Source organism: Aphidius gifuensis, linkage group LG2, assembly GCF_014905175.1.
Source record: "Aphidius gifuensis isolate YNYX2018 linkage group LG2, ASM1490517v1, whole genome shotgun sequence".
NCBI classification, from domain to species: Eukaryota; Metazoa; Arthropoda; class Insecta; order Hymenoptera; family Braconidae; genus Aphidius; species Aphidius gifuensis.
In genome coordinates this window covers 1,886,842-1,912,658 of record NC_057789.1, presented here as the reverse complement: position 1 = coordinate 1,912,658, position 25,817 = coordinate 1,886,842, and the positions used below count along the sequence as shown (strand labels likewise).

Here is a 25,817-nt window from a genome sequence, read left to right as displayed (position 1 = left end):
AGATGACGCATCGATACTCTTCCTGTCGTTCAGCATGCTTGTCGGCAACGTGACGTTTGAGGGATGCTTTGCTGCAAAGTACTTTGCCACACAATTGACAGGTAAACAGCTTCTTGGGTGATGGTGTATTCAGCGAATTCAAGGTCAGCCCTGGCATGGAGGCGAGCACTGAAACACAACAATGCACCTCATGCATTCACCCCGGAGCACCAACTTACCTACTATACCAAGTCTGACACATTTTTTTTTTTTTTTTTTTTTTTTCTCTATCATTTAGATATTATTTATTTATTTTTTTTCTAATTTATATTTATCATATATAATTTATCAACTTTTATTCTATTTCCTCTTTTTTTTATATCAATTTGTTGCTTGCCCTTCCCGCCTCCCTACCTGTCGCTCGCCCTTTTTTTTTTTATCTATTTTTTTCTTCTAATTATATTAATTAAATAATTATTCAATTTAAAATTCCACTTGCTTCATTTAAATTATTTATTGTATAAAAGGTTTTAACACAAAAGGAATGAAGCAAATAATAATAAAAATTGTAATGAATAATGTGATTGTAAAAAATAAATTAATTTATGAAATAATATAATTTGATTTGCGTGATTGTCAGGACAAATTGAATGTCAATATTTTTTTGTCGTTTAATTTATCTTTTATAAGTTTAAAAATTTTTCTTTTCGTCAAAGTCGAGCAGGATGAAATGAATAGGAAAAACTAAAAAAAAAAAATCTAATAATAAAAAAAAATAGAGTATATTTTGAAGATAATTAAATAAAAAAAATTGAAAAATTAGAGGGTATTTAAATTACTGGCATTAATTAACCAAGAAAAAAATTTATTGATCACGAAGATAATTTGTTTCCGAGAAACAAAACTAGTCTCATCGTTTTTTTTTTTTGTTAATAAAAAATGACAACGCCTAAAAAGACCGATTTTAAAAATTTAAAACATAAATAACAAAAAAATAAAATTCTTATCAAACTTTTCAGCGAAATTGAAACAAAAAGATCGCAGGTTGGAAAAAAAAAATTTTTTTTCTTTTCATGAATAATGGAAATTAAGGAATGGAAATGAAATAATAATGAACAAAAAAAAATAAAACAAAAATTAATTATATATTTAATATAAAAGAAAATTGAAAAGCAAAAAAAAAAAAAATAAATAAATAATATAAATAATACGACAAATGATAAATGAAATAAAAAAAAATAATTAAAAAAAAAAAAATGCTTCTGTTGATAAATCTTAATTTTCTATACATTTGAATGGTGAGGCCTAACAAAAGACGGCGAAGGAAGACATTGAGCATTCTGGGATACACTTAAAGCATGCAAATCTGTTGATGAATAAATTCGCGATATAAAATTTTAATTATCACAAAAAAAAAAAAAAAAAAAATACATGAAAAAAAAATATTTTTCTTTCAAAAAAAAAAAAAGAAATTTCATGTTTAAATAATGTGGAATTTTGATGTTATTTAAATGTCACTAATGACAATCATACTGTCCAATCTCGTCATTAACAAATTATATATTTATATTTGTAAAAATTTCATTTGATATATTATTTACATAACGTGACATTTTATACAAAAGGCATATTTATGTAACTTGTGCGGTTGAGAGAAGAAGGAGGAGGCGCGAAGAACTTTGCAATTTAACGTAATGAATATAAACATTTTAATTATATTCATTTAAATTTTTTTTTTTTTTTATCATAAATGACATAACAATAATCGCTATTGTATATATTTTTTTTATACAAAGTATATTATATAAATAGTATGAATAAAAAATTAAAAAAAAAAAAAAAAAATGTATTTTTCGTTAGGATTTTATGGCTGACGTCACAATGGGAATAACACATTGACAATGAAAGATCGATTGGAATAAACATTTAATCCAACTTACCTGTCAAACTGTAAATTACGTTATATCATCAATAATATTCTGTGAAATTATTATTTTAAACTAAATTAAAAAAAAAAAAAAATTTTTGACGTAAATGTCAATTTATATTTAAATTAATATTCATGTATTTATATATAAAATTTTTTGTGTCTGATCAAGAAATACGTTGTATAGGTTTACGTAATAATTAGATAATTAATTAAAATTATAAATAAATAAAACAACATAATTGTTAAACCAAACAGTACATTTTTTGCATCATATAAAAAATGAAAATATATTAAAATGCATTTGACATTACTTAAATAATAATATAATAATAATAATAATCAATAATAAATATATACTATAACCAGAACACCTTGGCAAATAACAAATAAAAGTTAAGCAAAATAAATTTTCCCATAGAAAAATATGAAAACTTTGTTTATCAATTTAATGCAAAATTTTCATGTAATTTTTATTTTGCTTTAACTTTTTTTTTATTTTAATTTTTAGTTGTTGTTTTTTTTTTTTTTTTTTTTTCTTTTTTATATTTAAATAAATGTTTCGCGCAGGTACTGACACATTTGTCTGCTTAAATAAAAAAAAAAAAAAAAAAAAAAAATATTGTCTACTCGATCATCCATTTGGGAATTTTTTTTTTTTAATAATATTTTTTATTTTTTTTTTTATAAATTATATTGATAAGCTATTTTGTGGTAGAAAAAAAAAAAAATGTTTACTATTTATTTATTTTTTTTTTTTCGTTATTTGTGATATATGAATTATTTTTATTTTATTTCTATTTATTATGGTGGAAAAAAAATAAAATAATAGAAGTAAGTGGTGTGTGAGTGTGTGCATGTATTTGACCCTTGACCATTTGTGGAATTGCGCATAAAAATAATTGAAATAATAATATAATAACTATGAAAAATGATAGGATAAATAAAAAATAATAATAATTATTTATAAAATTAATTCCGTTAAATCAATGGCGGCGTAATTTTTTTTTTTATTGTAGCTTTGATCATCCCGGATTTTCGATTATCAACGCAGACTCATTATAAATTTTTAAATCTTTTTTAAATTTATTTTTTTTTTTTAATTAAATAATTTTTCTTTATTTTATATCTTTTTTTTTTTTATATTTATAATTTGCACGGCCAAAATGTCTAATTTATTTATAATTTTTCATTTTTTTTTTAACTTAATAATTAGGTACTTTTTTTTTATTTAGTTTGGTAACATCAGTCAAATATTTAAATCAGTCCAATATAATCGAATCGATACATTGAAATAATAAAAAAAAAAAAACAAAAAAAAAAGTTTTAATATTAATAATAATTATAATTCGAATTCAGTCCAATTCAGTCAGACACCAAAGAATTAATTCTCATTCAGTCTTTTTTTTTTTTTTTTTCATATAATTTAATAAAATTTTTGTTTATAAATTTTTATTATTTTTTTAAATAAAATTCTGACACTGTTGATAGACTTACTAGCCTAATTATCATAAAACAAGAAATAAAATTTTTTTTTTTTAAATCTTCTTTCCTTATACTCTCATCTGGCCTAATAATAAAGTTTAATTGTCAACGAATAATCGCGAATCAAAACTCATTAACATAAAGAAAAAAAAAAAAAAATAATTTAAATTTTTTAAATCAATTATTTACGTGGCCCGTTTATTAAAAATCTCAACGGCGAGAAATATAAAAAAAAAAAGGGCAACAATTATAATAATAAAAATAATATTAATAAAAATAATAATAATAATAAAAATAATATTAATAACAATTGAAAAAAAAACAAGAAAAAAAAAAAATGAAATAAATCTTTGCGAATAATATACTCAATATTTTATATTAAATTTTAATATTCACTTTTTTATTTTTTCTTATTATCTTTTTTTTTTTCATTATCTTTTTTTTTTAATCTTTTTTTTATTTATAATTTATTATTTTCAATAAAACGCCGTCCACAACGGGACAAATAATTCGCGTATATTTTTGGCCATTTTTACAGTAGTCACAATTTGTTTTTTAAATTTTTTTTAATTTAAATTTGTCAATTAATTTCTTGCAAATAAATCCTACATTAAAATATTATCAATATATCAGTTCTTTCTGTCTTTGACTACTATAAAACTGTTTATTTATTATTATTATTATTATTATTTTTTTTTATAAACTTCCATAATTTAAAGCTTCATTCTCCCGAGTGTTGCACCCATAAACCATTTTTACCCAAATTCACATTTTAAATTAAATTTCTTTTTAACTAATCAATCTCTCACATAACCCTATGATATTTAACCTATCGTATTTTATGAATTAAATAAACGTGTTTTTTTTTAAATTTTTTTATACGCGTGTGTGTTTATGGAAATTGTGTGTTTATGTGTAATTGAGATATATCCATGCACAAATATTATCGTTACGTTATTTTAATTATTTATATTTATATTTTTTTTTTCATTTTTGTTTTTTTTTTTTTTTTTGCTGTAAAATATAGAATATATTTATGGATATTCTGTTGTTTCATGGGGAGAATATTTAATTAGATAATTAATTTTTTTTTTTTTTTTTTTTGCTAAATAAGAAGTTGATAGAAAGGATCACTCAGCCTAGTTGACTGTTCCATTTTATATCCTTCGGTTTCATCAAAGCCTTCGTGATTAATAGCTGATTTAAATTGAAATAAAATTATAAATAATTATTCCGTTTTGTGCATTACTTAGGTCTATATTAAATCAGTGAATTGATTAAGAAAAAAATTATATTTAAACAATAGTACTGCTTGGTGATGTTGATGCAAAAAAAAAAAAAAAAATTAATTATTTTTCTTTAGAGATAAATCAAGAAGGCTTTGATAATATTATTATTTTTTTTTTTTCATTTTTTTTTTTGTTTTTTTCTTATGAAAGTTCTACTAAAATATATGTTGTATGTATTCGGCTATATATTGTATTTGCTGGCTATTTCATAATTATTTTTACGGTTTATTTTTTTTTATTTTTTTTTTTTTACTCAGTTTAACTGTGGACTGTGCTGTGATTTTGAATTGAATTTTTTTTTTTTTTTTTTATTTATTATCTATTTGTTGATTGTTGAAAAAAAAAAACGGTAGTACGATTGGGGGGTTATTTTTTTTTTGAGAAACGTCGAACGTTATTGAGACACATTTGGGCGGCACGATAACACGTAACGATAATTTTTTAAATATTTCAAATTAGTGGTTATATTTAAAAAAAAAAAAATATATATATTTGTCAGTGGGTAAGGTACTTTATGTGTATATTATCCCCGAAATATATTTCAACGAAAAAATAAACACACACTTCTATTTATAAGAAGACTATCTAGGTACCCCGTTTTTTTTTTTTTTTTTTCTTTAAAGCATATTTATCTTGGAATGAAATATATTAAGATAAAATATATTATTTTACAATTGCATCACCAACATCGATTAATCGTGAAGTCCTTTAAATATTTTTTACATCTGAATTATAAATTTTTTTTTTTAAATTAAATTTATACTGTACTTCACGATATTCGAATTAAAAAATTTCTAATTTTTCTCATTTTTTTTTCATTAAAAAAATTCATTACTATAATTTTTTTTTTTTATACTTTCGAAACAAGTAGAAATTTCGATTTTTTTTTTATCAAATTTTTTTTTCTTTCTTTTTGCACACAGTCTTTATATTTTTTTAAAATTTTTTTTTGTTAAAAACATGTAAATGTCTCTTCTTAAAGTTAAAGTTGGACGAGTTATTTTTTATTTATTTTTTTAATATTTTCAATAATTTTCTTCCACCAAACTGGACCCTGAATAACAAAAGTCCATAACGCATTTATTTATAGTCGCGCCGACGACGAAATATTATATATTTCATTAAAAAAAAAAAAAGAAATAATTAAAGAAACAAAATCTATTATGAAATTCAATGTGGAATTGCTTGAATATTTCATAAATATAATGGGGCAAAGGAATGTGCGTGTCTGTCAATGTTATAATATATATGAAATTTTCTTTTTTTAAATTTAAAAATATATTATAACACGACAAAGGAGGAATCATCAGAAAGTTCAACCTTAAGTGATCATCCCCCAATTTCAGACTTAAAACATCCTTTGATCTGTATCGCACTCGTAGAGGCACTTTTCATTAAAATCATAATTTTTTTTTTTTTTTTTCTTAATTTTCCTACACATTTTCTTTCATTATATATTATTACTTTTAAAATTTTTTAACTCCTCTCTTTTATTTTTATATAAAAAGAAAGGAAAATAAAAAAGAAATAATATAATCTAAATATAATTTCACGATTGATGTCGTGTTGATTTCCTTCGCCCCATTTGTAAGCTTTATTTTTGCCTACGATGATAAATGCTCTTGTGATTGTTGAGACTGTTGAGTGTACGAAATACTTTGTTACACATAACACAAAGAGCACTGTTGAGTGGTTGAAAATGTTGTTGTTCTTTGTGTCGTTTCAAGGTGAGCTTTGTTGATAATGTTTTACCACAAACATCACAAGTGTAGCATATTCCTGGTGGCATTAAACTGTTGTGCATTGGATGTGATAATCGCATTGCAAGTATTGCTGATGGTGGACCTTTTAATATTTAAAAATACGCGCGAAGATGTTTTTTTTTTTTTTTTCAAAATAGAATATATAATTTAAAAAACAAAAAAAAAAAATAAATTAAAAAAAATTTATAGATTAAATAATTAAAATAATTAAAATACAGGCAAAAATAGAAAAAAAAAAAATAAATAAAAATATAATAATAATACAAAAATTAATTTAAATATAAATTTAAAAAAAAAATAAATAAAAAGAAAATTATTACATGATAATTAAAAAAATATATAAAAAAAAAATAAATAAAAATAAAACCAAGCACCGTTTACATTGATCCCAATTAGAAAAAAAAAAAAAATTATATCCGTTTACGAACCAATTGACGTGGAGGAGGTGGACACACAGATAGATAGCCACGTGTGGATGGACCCCCAGCGTAAATCCGTTTGTGAAGGTAGTAGTAGGTACACACAGAACAATGACGAACCAGAGCACGTATAGCCGAGCGAGCGGGACCGGGAACAAACAAGAACAAAGATACGACTGTACATTAGTAACGTAGCTAGTAAATTCTATACAGGGCATTAAGGGCTGTTATCAATTTGGGTAAAATAAATAAAAAAAATAAATAAATAATTAGTTGGTTATTATTGTTTTTAGGGACTCTCTCTTTTTTTTTTTTTTATTTTCTCTACTACTACTATTTATATTTTTTTGCTCTTCATTTATTAATTATTACTTTTTTTATATTTTTTATCAAAAAAAAAAAACTTAATTTTCATAATATTATTTTTCATATCAAGGGAATATAATTTCGCTAGTAATTAATTTTTATTTATTTATATTTTTTTTTTTATTGATATTGTATTTTTTTTTTTTTGCTTTTTATTACGCTATAAAACAATGGGTGACATCGGCTTAGCTGACACTCGAAGCGGTGGGTTTGACAATTCATTATTATGCTGATATAAAAAATTAAATTAAATATAAAAAAATATATAAAAAATTATAAAATAATATTAGTTGTTATAATAATAATAATAATAAACAAGGCTCTGGGCTCTGGTTTGTCATTGATCATGGTAATGTGACTCGTGTCAACGATAACCAATCACACTCGAGAGAGGGGCGAGGAATTAAAAAAAAAAAAAAATCATTAAGAATATATGCACGTTAATTTTTTATTATTATTTTTTTGTATCATTACGTGTTGCTCATTTGTCATTGATATTATTTAATTTTTTGTTAATCTGGGTGTATTTTGAGACTGAACTTTATTGAGTTAAAAGAGGCCAGATTACCACTGTCAAGTGATACGACCAGCGAATAGTCAGACAATTCTACACCACAGAGTTTTATTTCAAACTAGTTGTAGTTTTTATTTATAAAACTTTTATTAAGAAATTAATTTACTTATCATTGTTTAGTATTAACTCAATCAAGTTTTAAATGTTTTTTTTTTTTTTTTTTTTAAATACAGGAAGCAGATTTATATTGACACAAGCAACACGCAGCGATATAAACAAATGTTTTTTTATTTTTTTTTTATTTGTTTGCCAGAAAAGACAATTTGTCGACGGGTTATCAGATTTTTTATAATGATTAATTAATTAATTTATCATTCAACATACCATCAACATAATCCCACACAGGTCTGGAGAAACAAATGAGGAAAATTATTTATATAAATTTTATTTTTGTTATCTTTTTTTTTTTCTTTTAATTTTTAAATTTAAAAAAACAAAAAAAAAATGATATTTTTTTTTTACACCAATTATGCGATAATTAATAATATAAATAAATGAGATTAGAAAAATATTTTTCATTTTTTGCTATATCTGATGGTTTTTTTTTTTAAACTTAATTTATTTTCAATTTTAATAATTTTTTTTTTTTATTTTTATTTTTTGTTTCTTAATTACTATTAGTTAGATATTAATTTGTTTATTTATTTATTTTTTTTTCTCTTTTTTTATCGATGAATTATCAAGCTGTTAATTGCTTGGTTATAAATATAATATATATATTTGTTTTTTTTTAAGGTACAAAAGAAGAAAAAATTATTATTATAAATAATTATGAAAAATAAAATTATTGTGCATGAAATAAAATGAAAAATTCAATTACCCTGGACACCCAATGATAATTTAATAAAATTTATATAAATTTGAAAAAAAAAAATAAGAGCTTATTTTAAATTATAATTATTTATATTTCCTAAAAACTCAGGTATAAAAATGTACTATTTACACGCGCGGGTGTTTTTGAATAAGACATCAGTTATGTACTATCGCCAGTAAACAAAAAAAAAATAATAATATTAAATCTAAAGAGGAAATGAAAAGAACAAAATGCATTCGCGCTGCGATTGCATATTTATGCAATTTTCGAGGTTGGTACGAGGGTAATTTGTTGTATCAAAACAAGAGATCTCTCGTCGAGGCCATAAAACATTTAAAGAAAAAAAAATAAAATTAAAAACAATATTTACTTTATATCTCTAAATTCAAGTTAATAATATTGATGAAAAATAAAAGAAAAACTATCACAAAGTTGCACGCGACTTGAACAGAAAAAAAAACAAAAAAATGTTGTAATAAAATAAAAAGTTTAACAATATATTGGCAATAAGTTGTGATTAAAAAGTTTTTTTTTTTTTTTAATAATAATAAATAAATATTTGAAAAGCTCTAAAAGATCAATATTGTAACTATCTCAATTTTTATATTATTTTTATAAGACAATTATTTAAATTACTTTTATACTTGATATTCAATTTTTTTTTTTTACAAAAAAGCCCACTTTAATTTCCGTGCAAGTTAATAATAAAAATAATATTCCGATAAATTTTATCCTTTTTTTATTCTCATATTAAACTGAAGATAAATAAATGTTGTTTGTTTGTTTTTTTTCATTTTCTTTTCATTAAGCTACAACAATTATAAATTGAAATTAATAAAAAATATAAACACGTTTTTTTTTTTTTTTTTTCAGCTAAATATTCAACAGGAACGCACATAAATAACACGTTTTATATAAAATAAATTAAGAGTATAAACTCTGATATATATAATATAATATCTGAATTAAAATTAATCACATATTCGACCTATTTTATAAGTTTGTGATATATTATTTAATAGCGATTATTATTTTGTGGATTTTCTTTCATTTTTCTATAAATCTATATAAATATTTGTATTTGTTTTCCTTTTTTTTTTCACGGAGCTTTGAAATTGACGTGACATTGACACCACGATCATTAAAATTTTACAATTTACAATTGCACAAATAAAAATAATAATAATATAAATAAATAATAATAATAACTCGTGGTAAATCAATAATCACGTAGGTACACAGTGCAGTTTTTAAATCTAGATGAAATTTAAATTCTCTTTAGTTATATATTTTTAAAATAATAATAACAATCGGCATTATCGGAATGAAAAAAAAAAAAAATATATTAATCGATCTATGATCGATATCCTCAAAATAACCAAATACATTAGAATATTTTTTTTTTTTTGCTTTTTCTTTCATAAAAATTCATAAATTGAATTTTAGCATTTTTTTTTTTTGTTTTTTTTTTGTTTTTTAAATTTTTTTTACGACTTTCATTTAAAAAAAATGAAATTATCTAATTAATGAATGCCATAATTTATATATCAATTAATAAAATATTGAAAATTAAATAAATGATAAATTTTTTTGAAGAAAAAAAATAATGTAAAATTAAGTAATTATTAAAAAATTTAGTGTAGATGTTAAATAGTCAATATTTGAAGGCACAATAATGGTAATTAATGAATGGATTATTGATTAATAATAAATCATCCCATTCTTTGATAATGTTGTTGTTGAATAAATGTCTGCTCCTGGATCTCTCTTTCACGTTGTTGTTCTTCTTCCTTGCGTTGTTGTTCAATTTTACCATGTTGACGATGATAGATGCTCTTGTGATTTCTCAAACTATTGAGACTGGAATAAACCCTCTTGCAGATGTTACAGATTGGTTCCTTGCTTGGCCGGGTATGTACGTTCTGTATGTGCCTCTTCAAACGAGTTAACGAGGTCAGGTTTTTGTTGCATGGCTCACATCGAAACTCATCGGTTGCGCTGCTGCCGGCCAACAGACCTGGCGGCAGAACCATACACAGGGTTACTTTTCATGTTTTTTTTTTCTATCAATTTTTTTTTTTTCTTATCAATTTTTTTTTTTTTTTTTTACTTTTTCTATTTACTTTTTTATTTAGTTATTTTTTTTTTTTTATGAGGTGCTTATCCTCCTCGTCTCGACGCGTCATCATTTAATTTTTACGTCATTTTTTATATTTTTTTTTCAATCATTTACCGTTAATTTTTGTGCACCTCTATTTATTTTTATTTTCACACCATCACCCCGACAAACCGTATATAATCCAATGCATCAACAGCATTATTATTATAATATTAAAATTAATTTTTTTTCGAGCATTAATTATATACATAAAATAATATTTCTCCGCTCGATCTCATTGATTTAAATATTCATTCAGTTACCCTTGAAAATTAATTTTTTCGAAGAGTATTATATGAAAAAAAAAATAGCAATAAAATTAATTTACGTAATTAAATAACTGTAGCAAAAAAAAATTTAAATTAATAATCAAATTTTTGAATGTAAAATTGAAAATAAACTCTTCGAAAAATTTACGAGTATTGAATTATTATTGCAACGAGTCTTGTGGGAATAATTATAAATAATTTATATATTTTTTTTTTAGCAATATATATATTTATATAGTAGAAGCGTGCAAGCATAATCCAACAAGTCCAGCAATCAATTGAGAACGATGGGCAATTAGTGTATCAGAACACCAGATGATGTCCACATACGTTGATGCAATTATTATTAATATTAATATTATTATTATTATTATTTACAGAAAGAAAAATATTAGAATTAAAATAGAACTTAATTACGTTGAATAGATATATTAATTAAAATTAATTAATTAATAGAATGTATAAATATGTACAGGTATGAATTTTTTTATTTATTTTTTTTTAATTTAAATAATTTTTTATTGTGATGAATTGATGCGATGATAGATGAAATATTGATGGCAATTTAAAGATGACTTATCAATAAAAAAAAAAAACAAAAATCAATGAGTAATTGACTGTTTATAATAATAACTGTTATTATCATTTGATATTTCATTTTTATATTTATTTCAACTGGGTAATAATACGCGGTTAAGATAAGCATAACAAGCAGTATATAATTATGTTTTTTTTTTTTTGTTCATTTTTATTTTATAATAACACGAATTAAAAAATTGGCTCAAACGCGATTTATTATTTATTATAAAGTTGTTGTTTATTTAGTATATATTTTTTAAATTGTAACTTTATTTTTATACATTTATTATTTATTTTTTTATGACATAATTATCTTTGATCTATCAGAGAGTGATGTACATTTTTTTTTTTTTTTTTTTTCATTATTTTACTTTGATAAATTATTATTTTATTAATTGTTTAATTAGAGAGTTGCACAAAGTGATAATATTAAAAAAAAAGACACAGTCTTTTTTTTAGTTTGTTTTAAATGAAAATTTTGGAATAACAGCATGGCATATAAAATAAATAAATAATTAATGAATAATTATTTAAAAACATGTTGTTTAATTATTTTTACGTTATTTTTTAGCATGATATTGACTTTTATGACTAATTAAACTATTTCTTGATTTATAATTACGTCCACAAAGATCACAAACAAGTGATTGTGGTACATAAAAATGTGTATCAGCAAGATGTCTTTGTAATGACCATGCTCTTGAAAATGATTTATTACAAAATTTACAATATGTACCAGTTAAATTACTTGGTCGTTGTTGTAATAATACTGTGTTATTATCATTATCATTATTAATTGATGAATCATCATTAATATCATATTTATTGTTTAATTTATTTGTTGTTGTTGTTGTTAAATTTTCCATATCTTGATATTTAATATCATCTTCCAATAGACAATTATTAATTTCATCTATTTTTGGTGACATTGGCTCATCCTTGAATGTTATATCATCTGTTATGTCATGTAGTAGATCAATTATTGGTAAATCCTGGTTGACTCCATCGTATTCATCACGTCGATTATCAATTGTTGTTGTGGACTGCCAACCCCCATCCTCCCCAACGACCTCCCGGTCTGCAACCAAAGAGGAGGGGGGGCTCAGTCCAACCAATAACTCTTGTCAAATTTTTTTTCAGCTTTTTTTTTATTTTTTCATTTATTTTAATTTATTTTAATTTAATCAAGTTTTGACAAGTAATATATATTTATATAATAAATATAATAGTTTCTAAATTAATTAAATTTTTAAATTTTAAATTCAATTTATTTTGTGGTTCTTTTAATTTGAAAAAATAATATATATATTACTTGCCAATTTTAGTGTTTTTAAAATTTTTTTTTTATATCATGCAGGTAATTTTTGTTTAAATTAAATAGTTTTTTTTTTTGTATTTTAAATTAAGTGACTGAAGTAAATCCCATTAATTATTCAAATGATATACAAATTTACCCTATCAAAATTTAATACAAAAGACACACAAAGACATATTTATATGAACCCCTTGTGATATATAATTATAGACCTTGGACGTGATATTATAAAATAGAAAAAAAAATATTACTGTTAAAATTTATGGTAACAAAAATATAAAATTTTTGGGAGTGGCATAGAATAATAAAATGAACTAAAAAAAAAAAAAAGAATTTTTTTCTCAGTGACAAATAAGGAAAATAAAAATGAAAAAAAAAAAAAAAAGGGACTATATGTGTATTACTATCTATGTTCATAAAATTTATTATACTGTATAACGCCTGTGCAAGATGGGATGTCAATACAGCGAACAAACCCAACCACTACACTGAGGATAGTTCTTTGCAAGATTTTACCCGGCTGGTTACCCTGACAACGCTATAACCCCCCTGTTAAAACCACCAACCACCCACAAGGACATGGGGGGTTTCTATATAAAAAGGAAAGAAAAATCTAACGGTGAAATAAGAGAAAAATAATAATCATGTGAAAATATTATATATAAAAAAAAAAAGAAAGAAAACACGGCGATATGAACTTGAACGGGGTCGTAACCTACGATGCGTATTATTCTTAATAACCATCCCCCTTATTTATTTTTTTATTTTTTTTTTCCTTTATTTATATAACATATTTTTATACGTATATTTTTTTAGGATGATATGACTGATGTTGACTATAAGCTTATTGCAAAATTGTTGAAACAATCAATAAGGTAAATTGTAAAAAAAAAAAAAGGTTTATAAATTATTTAAATAATTTTTTTGGACAAAAAAATTACTGGGTTTTTATGGATAAATGTTTTATGAAATCAACAGTTTTTTTTTTTGATTTAAAGTTTAATTTTTGAAGGGCTATCTGAGGAAGGATAGAGTGAAACCACGACTACAGAATGTAGTCAACTAAACGACTGACTGCACTGACTACAACCGAAAATTTTGTGACTTTATAAATACACATGAGAGTTACACCATGACTTCAAACTTGGATAGTCTCTCGTTAATTTTATTATTTTTTTTTAATGTTTAATTTAAAAATAAATATCAAAAAAGTGTAATTTTATGATTTTGTGAATTTAAAAATGAATAAGATTGATAAATTAATAAAAATAACTTGTCAATTAATAATCTATGTTTGAAAGAAAATTTTAATTATTATTTTGAAAATTTAATATGACAATTTACTAAATATTCAAAAGAATTAAAAGAACTATGTAAATTTTTAATTCAACAAATATCATAATTAAGTAATTTTATTTTCCAACTTATATATATTATTATTTATAATTTTTATGATTTTTTTCAATGACAGATTGACACTGATTGAATCAATTGAACTATGGACTCGAACAAAAAATAAATAAAAATAAAATAACTCGACTAAAAGATAAGAAAACATTTAAAAAGCAAAAAGAAAAAATAAATATATACATGTATAAAAAAAATATATAAAAAAATAATAATTATTAATAGTTACTTCATGAAGAAAAAAAAGATAAATAATTTGGTATAATGATTAAATATTGACTAATCTCAATTAAACAATTGCGCAATAAATTTTTAAATTAAATTTTATAATAATCTATTAATTTATATTAAATGCAAGGTCAAAACAAGTTCATTTCAAAATGATAGCACAATTGTATTTACGAAAACAAACAGCTAGACCTGGGCGTCACTGATAACTGCATATATTTAGAGATAAAAAGTTTTCGGGGCCATTCGCGTTGTTTACAATTGAATAAAAAAAAAATAAAACCGTATCCAAAAAATAATATTTAAAAATTAATATCAAATATATGTCATTTATTCACGTGAAAAATATTATTCGTTATGTGTCCTTGAATTTTGACAGTCAGTATTTAAGCATATAATTCCTATACACAGCTAATTTATTATCACCGAACATAACCTTCAATTTGTGTCAAAAAAAAATTATAAAATATAATTGTTAAGTTGACTTTCAGTATACATTAAATTTTTATTTATAAATATATAAATTTAGTACTTATATTTTTTTTTGCAATTTTAAATTTAAAAAATTTTAACTGTAAATTAGTACATGACGCTTCCGTCAGATGGTGTTATGAGTTTCTTGGAAAAAAAAAATAATTTTTATATTTATCTATTTGTATATTGTGAATATTCTTTTTAATTTTTTTTTTATTCCATTAGAACGAGATGTTATTTCTGGCTGTAAATAAAAAAAAAAAAAATCATCCTTTTCTTCCGATTCTCGGTCGAGAGAATATATATATATACGACAATCTAAATTTTGGTTTCCGAGGTCAGGAAAGATTCTTTCTCATTGACACAATCATCCCAAATCCAACACAAACATGTATATAAATTATGACGATTTTTTTTTTTTCCTACTTTTTTATTTCTTATTTTTTTTTGTTGGCAAATTATATTTTTGTTTGTCGACTCTTGATTGCTAAACCATTGCTAATGTCAATATGATAATATACAAAGAATTTGCAAATAAAAAATGTCTACCCAAATAATAATTAATGAAAAATAAATGTTAATGTTATTTCGTAATCGGTGCAATCACACTTGAATATTTTTCTTTTCAAAATAACACGTCCTTGAAATTAAATCTATACTTTGTGGCCTTATAGATGTGTAATCATCTGAATTACGTCATTGGGTATCAAATAATAATAAAAAAAAATCGCTAAACATATAAAATTTGATGAAAAAATAATTATAAAATTAATTATCAAAAGTTTTATCATTTTTTTTTCAAATGTAATTCAAATTAATAGATTTTTTTTTAATTTACAAATGGAAATAAATACTTGAAAAATTAAACGTGCATATATTTTTTGAATCTCAAGTGTATCGCGCTATTTTTAAAAAATTTTTTACAACAGGTTATACACGAAAAAAAATAAATAAAAAATAAAAAATTGGCGAGGAGGAGCAGTGAGAAACATTGACTAGTCGTTTCAGTGTTTTAAAAACAATTTTTTTTAGTTCAAGTTAAAAATAAATATCGGGTGAATAAATATCTCAGTTGTGGTACATACTAATAATAAAAAAAAAAAATAATAATAAAACCAGCTGATTAGCGAATTTCGACGAATAAAAATATAAAAAAAAAAATAAGAAAAAAAAAGACTAATGAAATAGGAATTTTATTGAAAGAAGTTATTGATCCCTGTCAACTAAAAAATGCATCATCATGAAATTTCTTTTTAAAACTTTCTTTTTTTATATTAATTTTTTATTCAACATTTTTGCTATCCACATTTATACACGAGGCGTGAAATGAATTCATCGATGTGTCACCCACAAAAACTGATGTGGCAAACGCACCAATTTTTTTTTTTTTTTTTTTTCTTGTTAACGTCAACGACACCACCATATGCACGCATGCGGTTTAAAAAAAAAAAATATAATATTTAACAAAAAAGTGAATATGATAAAAATGCACGAGTTGGCAAGCTAAACCTAGCAAACAAAGAAAAACATACATCCGGTTCGTCAATTTGCAGCGAAAAAATTTATAAAAAAAAATGAAAAAAATGTATATTTCTATTATTCCACGTAAACACAATTCAAGTGTTTATCAATTTTATATTTTTTTGTGAAATGCATTATCCTATCATAATTTTATTTTAAATTTATTTTTTTTTACTTGTTTGCGTAATCGCATTACGTGACGCGGTGGGGGAATTGCCGATAGAGGAAAAAAAAATTGCCAACTTTGTTGAGAATTTAATGGCAAATAAGATGGAAATAAAAAAAATAAAATAAATCAAATACAACTGAGAAATGATATAGTGAGACGCAAAGAAGCATTTATTTCTGTCAGATAACGTTTGCCGAGTGTATCGCAAAAGGCGTGCTCTATTTTTGCAGAGGTTGCAGAGGTTTCGGTGGAATTCAAATGGCGCATAAATTTATTTTTTTAGATAAAATTAAAATTTTTTATTATTATTAAAATATTTAAACAGTATTATATATACTAAAATTTAATTTAAAAAAAAAAAAAATAAACCAGACATAACAAATTGAATAAATTGATTGAATCTATAATTTATCGATGAATTAAAAATTAAATTTAGATTTTTAAAATAAAAAGAGATACTAAATATATAAAAAATTCTGAATATTAACTGATAGGTAAAATGCTAAACGACAAATAAAAAAAAAACAACGATATCTTGTATTTTGACTTTTAAATAATCCCAAATTGCCAACTGATAATAAAAAAAAAAAAAAAAATTTCAAATTTATTTTTGCATCTAAATAACATTAACTAATTTTTATGAAAAAAAAAATTAAGTTAATTTTAATTTTTTGTATTTTCTAGTATAAAAGGAAAAATAAATTATATAGAAAAAAAAAAATAAAATATTGACAATAAAATATTGCGTAGAAAAAAAGTCATTGAACGGACCTTGTCGCTGACTCTCTTTAGTCGCAATTAAATGTCTAATAATTTAAATGAAATGATGCAAAAAAACGTGAGTTGGGTAGGCTATGTCCAAGGCCATGGTGAGATATATTTAGAATGATTATTTGAGACCCCCAAATAGAACGAGAAAAAAATTAAATAAATAAATAAAAAATACTTATGCAAAGAATCATTTAGTCCCCTGAGAGTGGCATGTATGCTCGGGGTTACGATATGAGGTAAACCTTGAATTTTAGTGGATAACATCTGCTTTGTCTTATCGAAGTTGCCCCCTGATAAATTTCTTCTTTTTATTTTGTTATTTTTTTTTTTTTTTTACAGTACTAACCTAGCATAAGCCAGACGTTCAAATATTAATTCGACAACCGGGACCACACCTGAATTTACTCAGTGTCTCGACATGCCTATCTCATATATTTATCATAAATTTTTTTTAAAAATAAAATTACTTTTTCATAGAAGCAAGGACACTATTCACATTTTTTTAAAAAAAATTTAATATTTTTTCATTTACATCAACACGCAACACAATCCACAATCGCAAATTTATATTATTTACATAAGTGTAAATTTTTATTTTTCATTATCCACTAAATTAAATCCCAAGTCTATAATTATTATTATTATTATTTTATAAAATTAAAATAACATATTATGTTAATTAATTTGTTTAAAAAATAAATACATTATGTAATTATTTCGAAAATCATTAACGGGTCAAAATTTAATTAAAAAAAAAAAATTTGCAAAAATGATGAAGTTGATTAATTTAATAATTATTAATTATATTTTCTTGTCAGACACAAAAAATTGATGTTATATAATTTTATATTTATAAAAATATATTCTTTTTTTTTTTTTGGTAATTTATAATTCATGAATAGCACAATGCTACGAATAATTAATTACAACCAGTAGCCATAAATTCCTAACGTTTGCAAATACATTTAAAAAAAAAACAATGGTATAATAATGATAATTATGTTTAAATAAAATTAAAAAAAAAAAAATAAATTGACACGTTGATTTGCATAACACGAAGGTCACCTTGATTTGGTAATTTTTTTTTTTTTTTAACGGGACAAACAACACATTGATACAGAGAAAATAAAAAAAAAAAAAAAGTTGACAAATTGAAAACAGTACGAGCACGCCACGATAAATTATATCTCAATGATTAGTTAATGATGCTCAGTAAATTGAATTAAAATATATTCATATAATTTATATATGTATATATAATAATTTTAAATATAAGGAAAAAAAAAAAAAATTAAAAAATAATAATAAATAAATTAATATTTACATTTTTAAAAAAAAAAGAAAAATTATTATTAAAATTAAAGTCGAGAGTCAGAGCTAGATGTATCGTCTAACGGCGATAATATACAATGTTAATAATTAATATTTATTTATTTATATTTTTTATTTTTTTTTTTTATATATTTATTTATATAAAATATTTTTTTTTAGCATAGTATTAGCCTACTACCGCCGCTGCGACGTCACCTTTGCCAATGTCTTATAAAGCGCTTCATCATTTATGTATTTGTATTTCCTTTTTTCATATATTTTTTTTTTTTCATTATTTTCTTCACATTCTAACGGTTTTATATATATATTTTTTTTATATATATATATTGTGTCATCGAGGTGACGACGCCTTGAAACGGTCTAAAATTGTACAGTGATGCCAAACTCATGGATTTTAATTTTTTTTTTTTTTAAATATTTTGTTTTTTCATTTTCATAAGTCACAACTTTTATGTATACGCCAAATTTTGAGCCTGATGATAACGCGAACTTGGTGGTTCAATGACGAATAGAGATTATCTCAAGTGCCTGATAATAATTTTAAGCTTCCCCTCTTTTTTTTTTTTTACATTATTTTTTACTTCTTGGCCTTGGAATTTATAATGTCACCGGTCAAATTGCAAAGTGCTAAATAATTTTTTTTTTTAAATTAATAATAAGACCTTGATAATTATTTAATGAAACCTTGATGATGTTAGAGACAAATTAATAATTAATATAACAAATATTATTTGAATGATAAAATCAATTACTTCAATGATTATTTCATAATTGATATTGAAATTTTTTTATCGTGTTTATTCTTATTTTTTTTTTTCGATCAACATTCTCTTATCGCGGCTGTCAAAATTAAGGAAAGTTTCAAGGAAAAATAAAAAGAGAGTTTGTTTGATCATTGAGATGCTTATAGAGCATTATCATTTTAAATTTGCACTGAGTTTGATAAATTCTATTCATATCATATTATCCACCAAGTTGATGAAATAATTATAATAATTTTTTATATATTAAATTTTGTATTTAATGAATTTTGTGATAAATGCAAAATGTGATGATTTTAAATGTTGATAGAATGATGATTTTAATGATTTTGAAACGCATGCCAATTAGGAGAAAATTTTTTTTTTTAATTTTTTATCGAAGCAGAGACAGTAGTGCTCTTTAACCGCAACCAATTATGTTTTTTTTGTTTAAATAAATTTTGAAATTTTGTTTTATCGTATAAATTTTGATGAAAAATTTTGATGTTGTTGTTGTTTTTTTTTTTTGACTTTGAACAATATATTTGTTAGTTTGATATAACTGCACAAGTCATACAAGTGACTAAATTAGACCGTAACCAGTGCATTGACAGGCTATACACCTCATGCCCTGTCATACAATGATCGTCAATATGTAATAAGAGAGCAATAAAGTAAATATAGTGTAGCGAGGAGTGCCCTTGTAAAAATCAAAAGAATGACGTTTTTATTTTCTTTTTTTTAAAAAATACTTTTTCTTTTTTGAAGTTATATATACAAGCGTCGTTTATTAATGTGACACACGTAAAAACGAGGAGGAAAGTCACTTAAATAACTTTTTTAATAAAAAATTTTTTTCTTTTTTTTTTTTTCATAAAAACTATAGCCTAATATATTATTGATAAATATATATGTGATTTTATAATATATTCTTGTGATTTTATCGGGCGATAAATTTAAAAAAAAAATAAAAAATAAATAAAATTTAATTAATGCGAAAAAAAAAAAAAAAAGAGAGCATGAAATAGTGCTCTTACCTTGTGATGTACCTGCAAGATCTGGTGTTTGTAGTCCATGGCCTAAACCTGGAAATTTCACTATTGTTAAACGTAGTGACATATTGTTCATGATAAAATTTCAAACAACTGCCTATACGCAATTTCACAATTAATATAAAATAATAAATAAATAACGAATAATTAAATAAATAAAAATTGGTCTTGTGCGTACAGGCAAGTTGTGATAAATTATGAAAAATATAAATTTACCTGATAATGGATTATGATCTGTTGTTAATGCAGCCATACTAAAATTAAAACTTCCAGGTGTTGATGTAAATAATTTACTTTCAGGCATATAACTTGGTGTTGATGGATGTTCAGGTGGTTCATGATCATGTTCATTACTACTTGCTGATGCTGGTGGTCTATCTGATGCTGCTGCTCCCGAATCAGATGAATCTTCATTATGTCCACTTATACCACCATTACCACCAGTTAATTCAAGAGGTTCACATTTTATACTTTCTTCAATACGACTATTTTCATCATGTATTCCATTACCTTCAATTTTATTTGATAAATGATTTTTAACCATTGAAAAATCAGTTGGTGTTGCATCATTATTATTTAATGGTGGTGATGGTATTCTTGATCTTTTTATTGTATCATCATGTATATCATCTGGTGAACGTCTTTCATTTCTACGTATTTGTGCACGACGTAATAATTGTTGTACTGTTGTTGGTGTTGGTGTATTGGGTGTTGGTGGTGAACCACCACGTGGAAAACCTTCATCTGACATTTTATCATGTGGTGTTGGTGTTGATTGTGGTACATTATTATTATTGTTAATATTATTATTATTATTACCACCACCACGTGCTGCTAGTGCACGTACCTGTGATAGCTAAACACATTGCAAAACATCATTTTTCATAGAAATTCATTTTAGCTTATTTAATCATTTTCTTTCTTTTTTTTTTTTCATATATATTATTGGCTAGGTTATATTTGCTTGACCTATGGCAATTTGCAATAAATTAATCAAAAAAAAACTGAGAATAATTTTATAAAATTAAAGAGAAAAAAAAAAAAGAATGAGCTCAAAGAAATAAAATAAAAAATAAAACATGTCTCATCATCATATTTGAGATAAGAAAAATTCAGTATTTTATCAGATCGTTTAGAATGATGTGTTGGCATTAGGGTTTAAATAAAAATATATATATAGATAATATATATATAAAAAAAAAAAAAGAAATTTATGATTGTTTTATTATATTATTTTTTGATTTAGCAAAAGATAAATATCTCACCTCGTCACGGTCGCTTGAATCAGCTTGTTGAGTTAAACCAGACACCCTCAATACCTCGGCTGTTTTGAGAAAACTACTTAGTGATCTTTGATGCACATTGACTTCTCCATGATAGATGAATTCAACGAGTGCATGCAAATCACTAAATGCTACATCTTGAAGTACTATCACCGGATGTTTGCATGGTGTACTCTTTTTATTTTTTTGATAAATAAAATATATATTAAAATTTAAAAATAAATGTTATGAATTATAATTATTAATATTATTTAAATAAAAACCTTGAGCAATTCACGAAAGTATGGACTGCATGCTGATAAAACAACACGATGTGCCTTGAGACTTTTACCATCACAAGCAAGTGTGACATCAACAAAATCTTCATCATCACGAAGATTTTCAAATGCTGATGTTATACTGCTCTGGTAATTATTCCATCGCAGACAAAAATGCTGCGTATCTACCATCGTTATGTCTATTCACCTGCAACAAGTTAATCAAAAACTCATTTTAATAAATTTATTATTATTTTTTACAATTTATTTTAACAAATAAAAACTACTTTGCATTCAATGCCAAATTTCAGATAATAAAAAAAATAAAAATACAACAACTGCACTGTCTATTTTGTTATTTAAATTTAGGCAAAAGTTTTTTTTTTTTTTTTTCACTAAAAAATATATAATATGAACAAAAAAAAAATATAAAAAAATAGGTCGTCAATCTGGCGCCGAGCCAGAAAATACGATGGCCAGTTACTTATAAAACTGCAAGTACGAAATGTTAACTGATAAGTATACTATCTCTCTTGGGCGAATATGATAAAAAAAAAGAAGAAAAAAAAATCTGTTTAAAATTATTTGTTTATCAATCGAAAAATTAATTTTTAATCGTCATATTTTCTGTCATGTTTTTCAACTATTAAACAATGATATTTGTTTAATTTATATTTATTATTTTGCAATTTATAATTTCACAATTTCATTGTGCTTATTAAAATTGATAAAAAAAAAAATTTATTTAGCTTGTTTTATTTCTTTTTATATTCTGTTATCTACGATTTAACCAGCAGACATATTATCCACAATCTTTTTTTTTTTTTTAAAAAAAAAGTTGTATATCTTTTTAAGCCGAAAAAATAATTACAAGTGTTAAAAAATTGAGTAGTCTATGTGTATTAATTTTGATAACATTTGCAAGATTGTATAACGAGTTAAATTTTATGATAAAACACTAATATATAAAAAATAGAAGAAAAAAAAAAAAGTTGAGTATATAAATTGTACACACGCGACACAAAGATACAACCAGTTTTTTTCCACTTAATAACTTAATAATAAAAAAATATTATTTGCTTTCTCGAACTCATGACCTTTCAATAAAAACACATTAATTAAAAAAAAAAAAAAAAATTGTTATTAATTATTAAAACTAATTCAAAAATAAAAGCGCTAATTTTGATAATTTATTTAATTTATTTATTGTTAAAAAATACCTCATGTAAACATAATTAAAATCTATTAAAAAGCACTTTCACTACACTGTTGTTATTTGTCATTCATTATCAGATGTTTTTATGTATCAATTGACATGTGCAAATAACAGATGTGTAAAATTGAAATTTAAAAAGATAAAATTAAAAAAAAATTTTATAAATTGTCTCTATGATCTATCACTGATGCCACCAGAAAGACAAATGATGATGAAAGAAACAAAGCTTACAATAAACTGGTCTTTGCTATAAAAAAAAAAAAAAAAAAATCGTCTACTTTCTTCTTTATCAATATACAACGCCACCTTGCAAAAATGCGCACATTATAAAAAGTCTTATAAATTCCTTTGTGACTGTCTCAAACGATATCACTCTTTCTAGAAACAAGAAAAAAAAAAATAATAATAAATAAACAATCTACAATTTATTATCCTTTTGTATAAAAAAAAAAAAATTTGTTTTTAGTTTTTTTTTTTTTTTTTCTATTTGAACAATGAAATAAACAAAAATAAAAAACAGTCAACTGTTGGATTTTATTCAAGTCACGTGATTGATTGTTGTTGTTATTTTTTTTTTATGTATTAAAATTAATAAAATAAATCAGTATGTAAATTGTAATAAATCACAAAGTAATATAATTATTTTTCCATATTGTCAATTATTGTAAATATTATTAAAAGTTTACCTATAACAAACAAAACGTCAAAAAAAAATGAAAAAAAATAATTGTATTTTTCCCTAGCTGAACATCACTTAAATTATATTTAATAAATTTATTGAAATAATATTAAACAAACCAATTGTTATAAACAAATTTTTTTATATAAAAAAAAAAAACACAATTGTCATGTAATAATAAAAAGTATAAAATTTGTGCGACTACCCATGCCTCACCAGTCACGACGGAGGAAAGGAACTAACCCCCCGTAAACGTCACAACCGAAAACTGTCGGTCTACTTTTTTCTCCTTACGTCTCTTCGTCGGGTCCACACCGGCAACTTGTATGTATTCGGGGGCCGAACATACGACTGATCCCCCGGAACCAACCGAAAACACACGAAATCCCTCACAGTCGACCGGGCTCCCGAAAGATAGAGCACAAAAAAAAAAAAATAATAAAAAGTAAAAAAAAGCACACAAGAGAAGGGAGAGAATATATAAAAAAAAAAAACAATCTCTATGCGATTAAAAAGTGGGGAAAAAAAAATGGAAGAAGAATACAGATAAATGTGAAATTGTGAGTAAAAAAAAAGTTGGTAAATTTTAGAGAGATAATTGTGCGGGTTAACTTACTCGATGAAACGCGCGGTAAACATATCGTCAACACAACGTCACTGACGACAGGACGAAGAACCGTCGTCGAGTGAAGCCACGAGTATATTTTCACAGGGAAAAATCTACAAATGAAGAAAATTCTTACGCGCAGAAGCTATTCCCCAACAAAAAGTAAGTCATTTTCATATGGTTTTTTTTTTATTTATCCAAAAACACCTGAGGCTTTCAATGTTAAATTTTATTTGAAAATAATTGTACGAATGGATTTGCATTTTCATGATAGTTATTAATATATTGTTTGTCATTGAAAAAATTATGGAGTAAAAAATAAAAAATATTACTAGAAGGAAAAAAAAGTTTTGCTCGCCTCGAGGAAATTTAAGCCGGCAAGTATCTCGTTTCACGAGGCGGCTAATACAACGTCCGGAGAGACGGAACAAGAGAGACTTGTATATAGAGATCCCCGAATCGTTGAATTTTTTTATTTTATTTTTTTCCTTGTTCTGGCAGTTGGGGAGCGATCTGGACTAGAAAAGGAGGGAAGCCACAGAGACGAGAATGAAAAAAAAAATATATAAAACTTAAGATGAAATGGGGAAAAAAAAAAATTAGCGACGAATAGTGTAGAGAAGAAGTAAAGGGAGAAAGGAAAAAAGAGTTAAAAAAAAATATAATTCTCAAAGGTTGATGGGGATATATATACGAGTATTTGAGTTATGTGGTTTTTGATGATGGTAGTGGTAGAGGGATCGAACGGCACCTACCGGTTTGCAAAATAATATATTTTGTGCAAAAATCCAACGTAAAAAGGGTCCACCAACGCTATAAAATTCAATTTTATTATTTTTTTTTTTTTTTAATATGTATGAGACATCTGTTGTAATAAGTACACACTAAAAAATAGTGCGTACGCAGTCTAAAAAAAAAAATGTTATTCTCATCTAAAAAATTAAAGGAGAAAATTGACGAGGGGAAGTAATATCGCGAGGAGGAAAGTTAGATAGACCATTTGAAATGTGTGTGTGTACATTGTGGTGGGGTTAAAAGTATAAATTTTATTTTTCTATCCACCATTTGTCCTTTGCCCCACTTGCGCATCTTACCCCCATACAAATTTTATAGACAAAAAAAAAAAAAATAAATTGCGCAAACG

At 23.8% G+C, this 25,817-nt stretch overlaps 1 protein-coding gene across 13 annotated transcripts in view; it reads right to left on the bottom strand.

Annotated features, from left to right (window-relative positions):
* Nucleotides 1–3,388: 3,388 nt before the first annotated feature.
* The window catches only part of LOC122848244 (broad-complex core protein-like), a 31,483-nt gene continuing 9,054 nt past the window's right edge, over nucleotides 3,389–25,817 (bottom strand). Inside the window, exons 1-6 of one of the 13 annotated variants that reach the window (XM_044146194.1) lie at nucleotides 24,683–24,775; nucleotides 22,178–22,379; nucleotides 21,897–22,088; nucleotides 20,848–21,487; nucleotides 20,617–20,664; nucleotides 3,389–6,525 (exon numbers count right to left, since the gene is read on the bottom strand). In XM_044146194.1, the coding sequence (XP_044002129.1) occupies nucleotides 6,275–6,525; nucleotides 20,617–20,664; nucleotides 20,848–21,487; nucleotides 21,897–22,088; nucleotides 22,178–22,363 (1,317 nt within the window). In that variant the 5' untranslated portion in view covers nucleotides 22,364–22,379; nucleotides 24,683–24,775 and the 3' untranslated portion in view covers nucleotides 3,389–6,274. Of the gene's footprint in view, nucleotides 6,526–9,484; nucleotides 10,634–11,962; nucleotides 12,701–20,616; nucleotides 20,677–20,847; nucleotides 21,488–21,896; nucleotides 22,089–22,177; nucleotides 22,380–23,391; nucleotides 23,628–24,185; nucleotides 24,383–24,682; nucleotides 24,780–25,817 lie in introns of those variants that run through there. The other 12 variants (XM_044146181.1, XM_044146187.1, XM_044146186.1 and 9 more) reach the window with 12 other exon arrangements.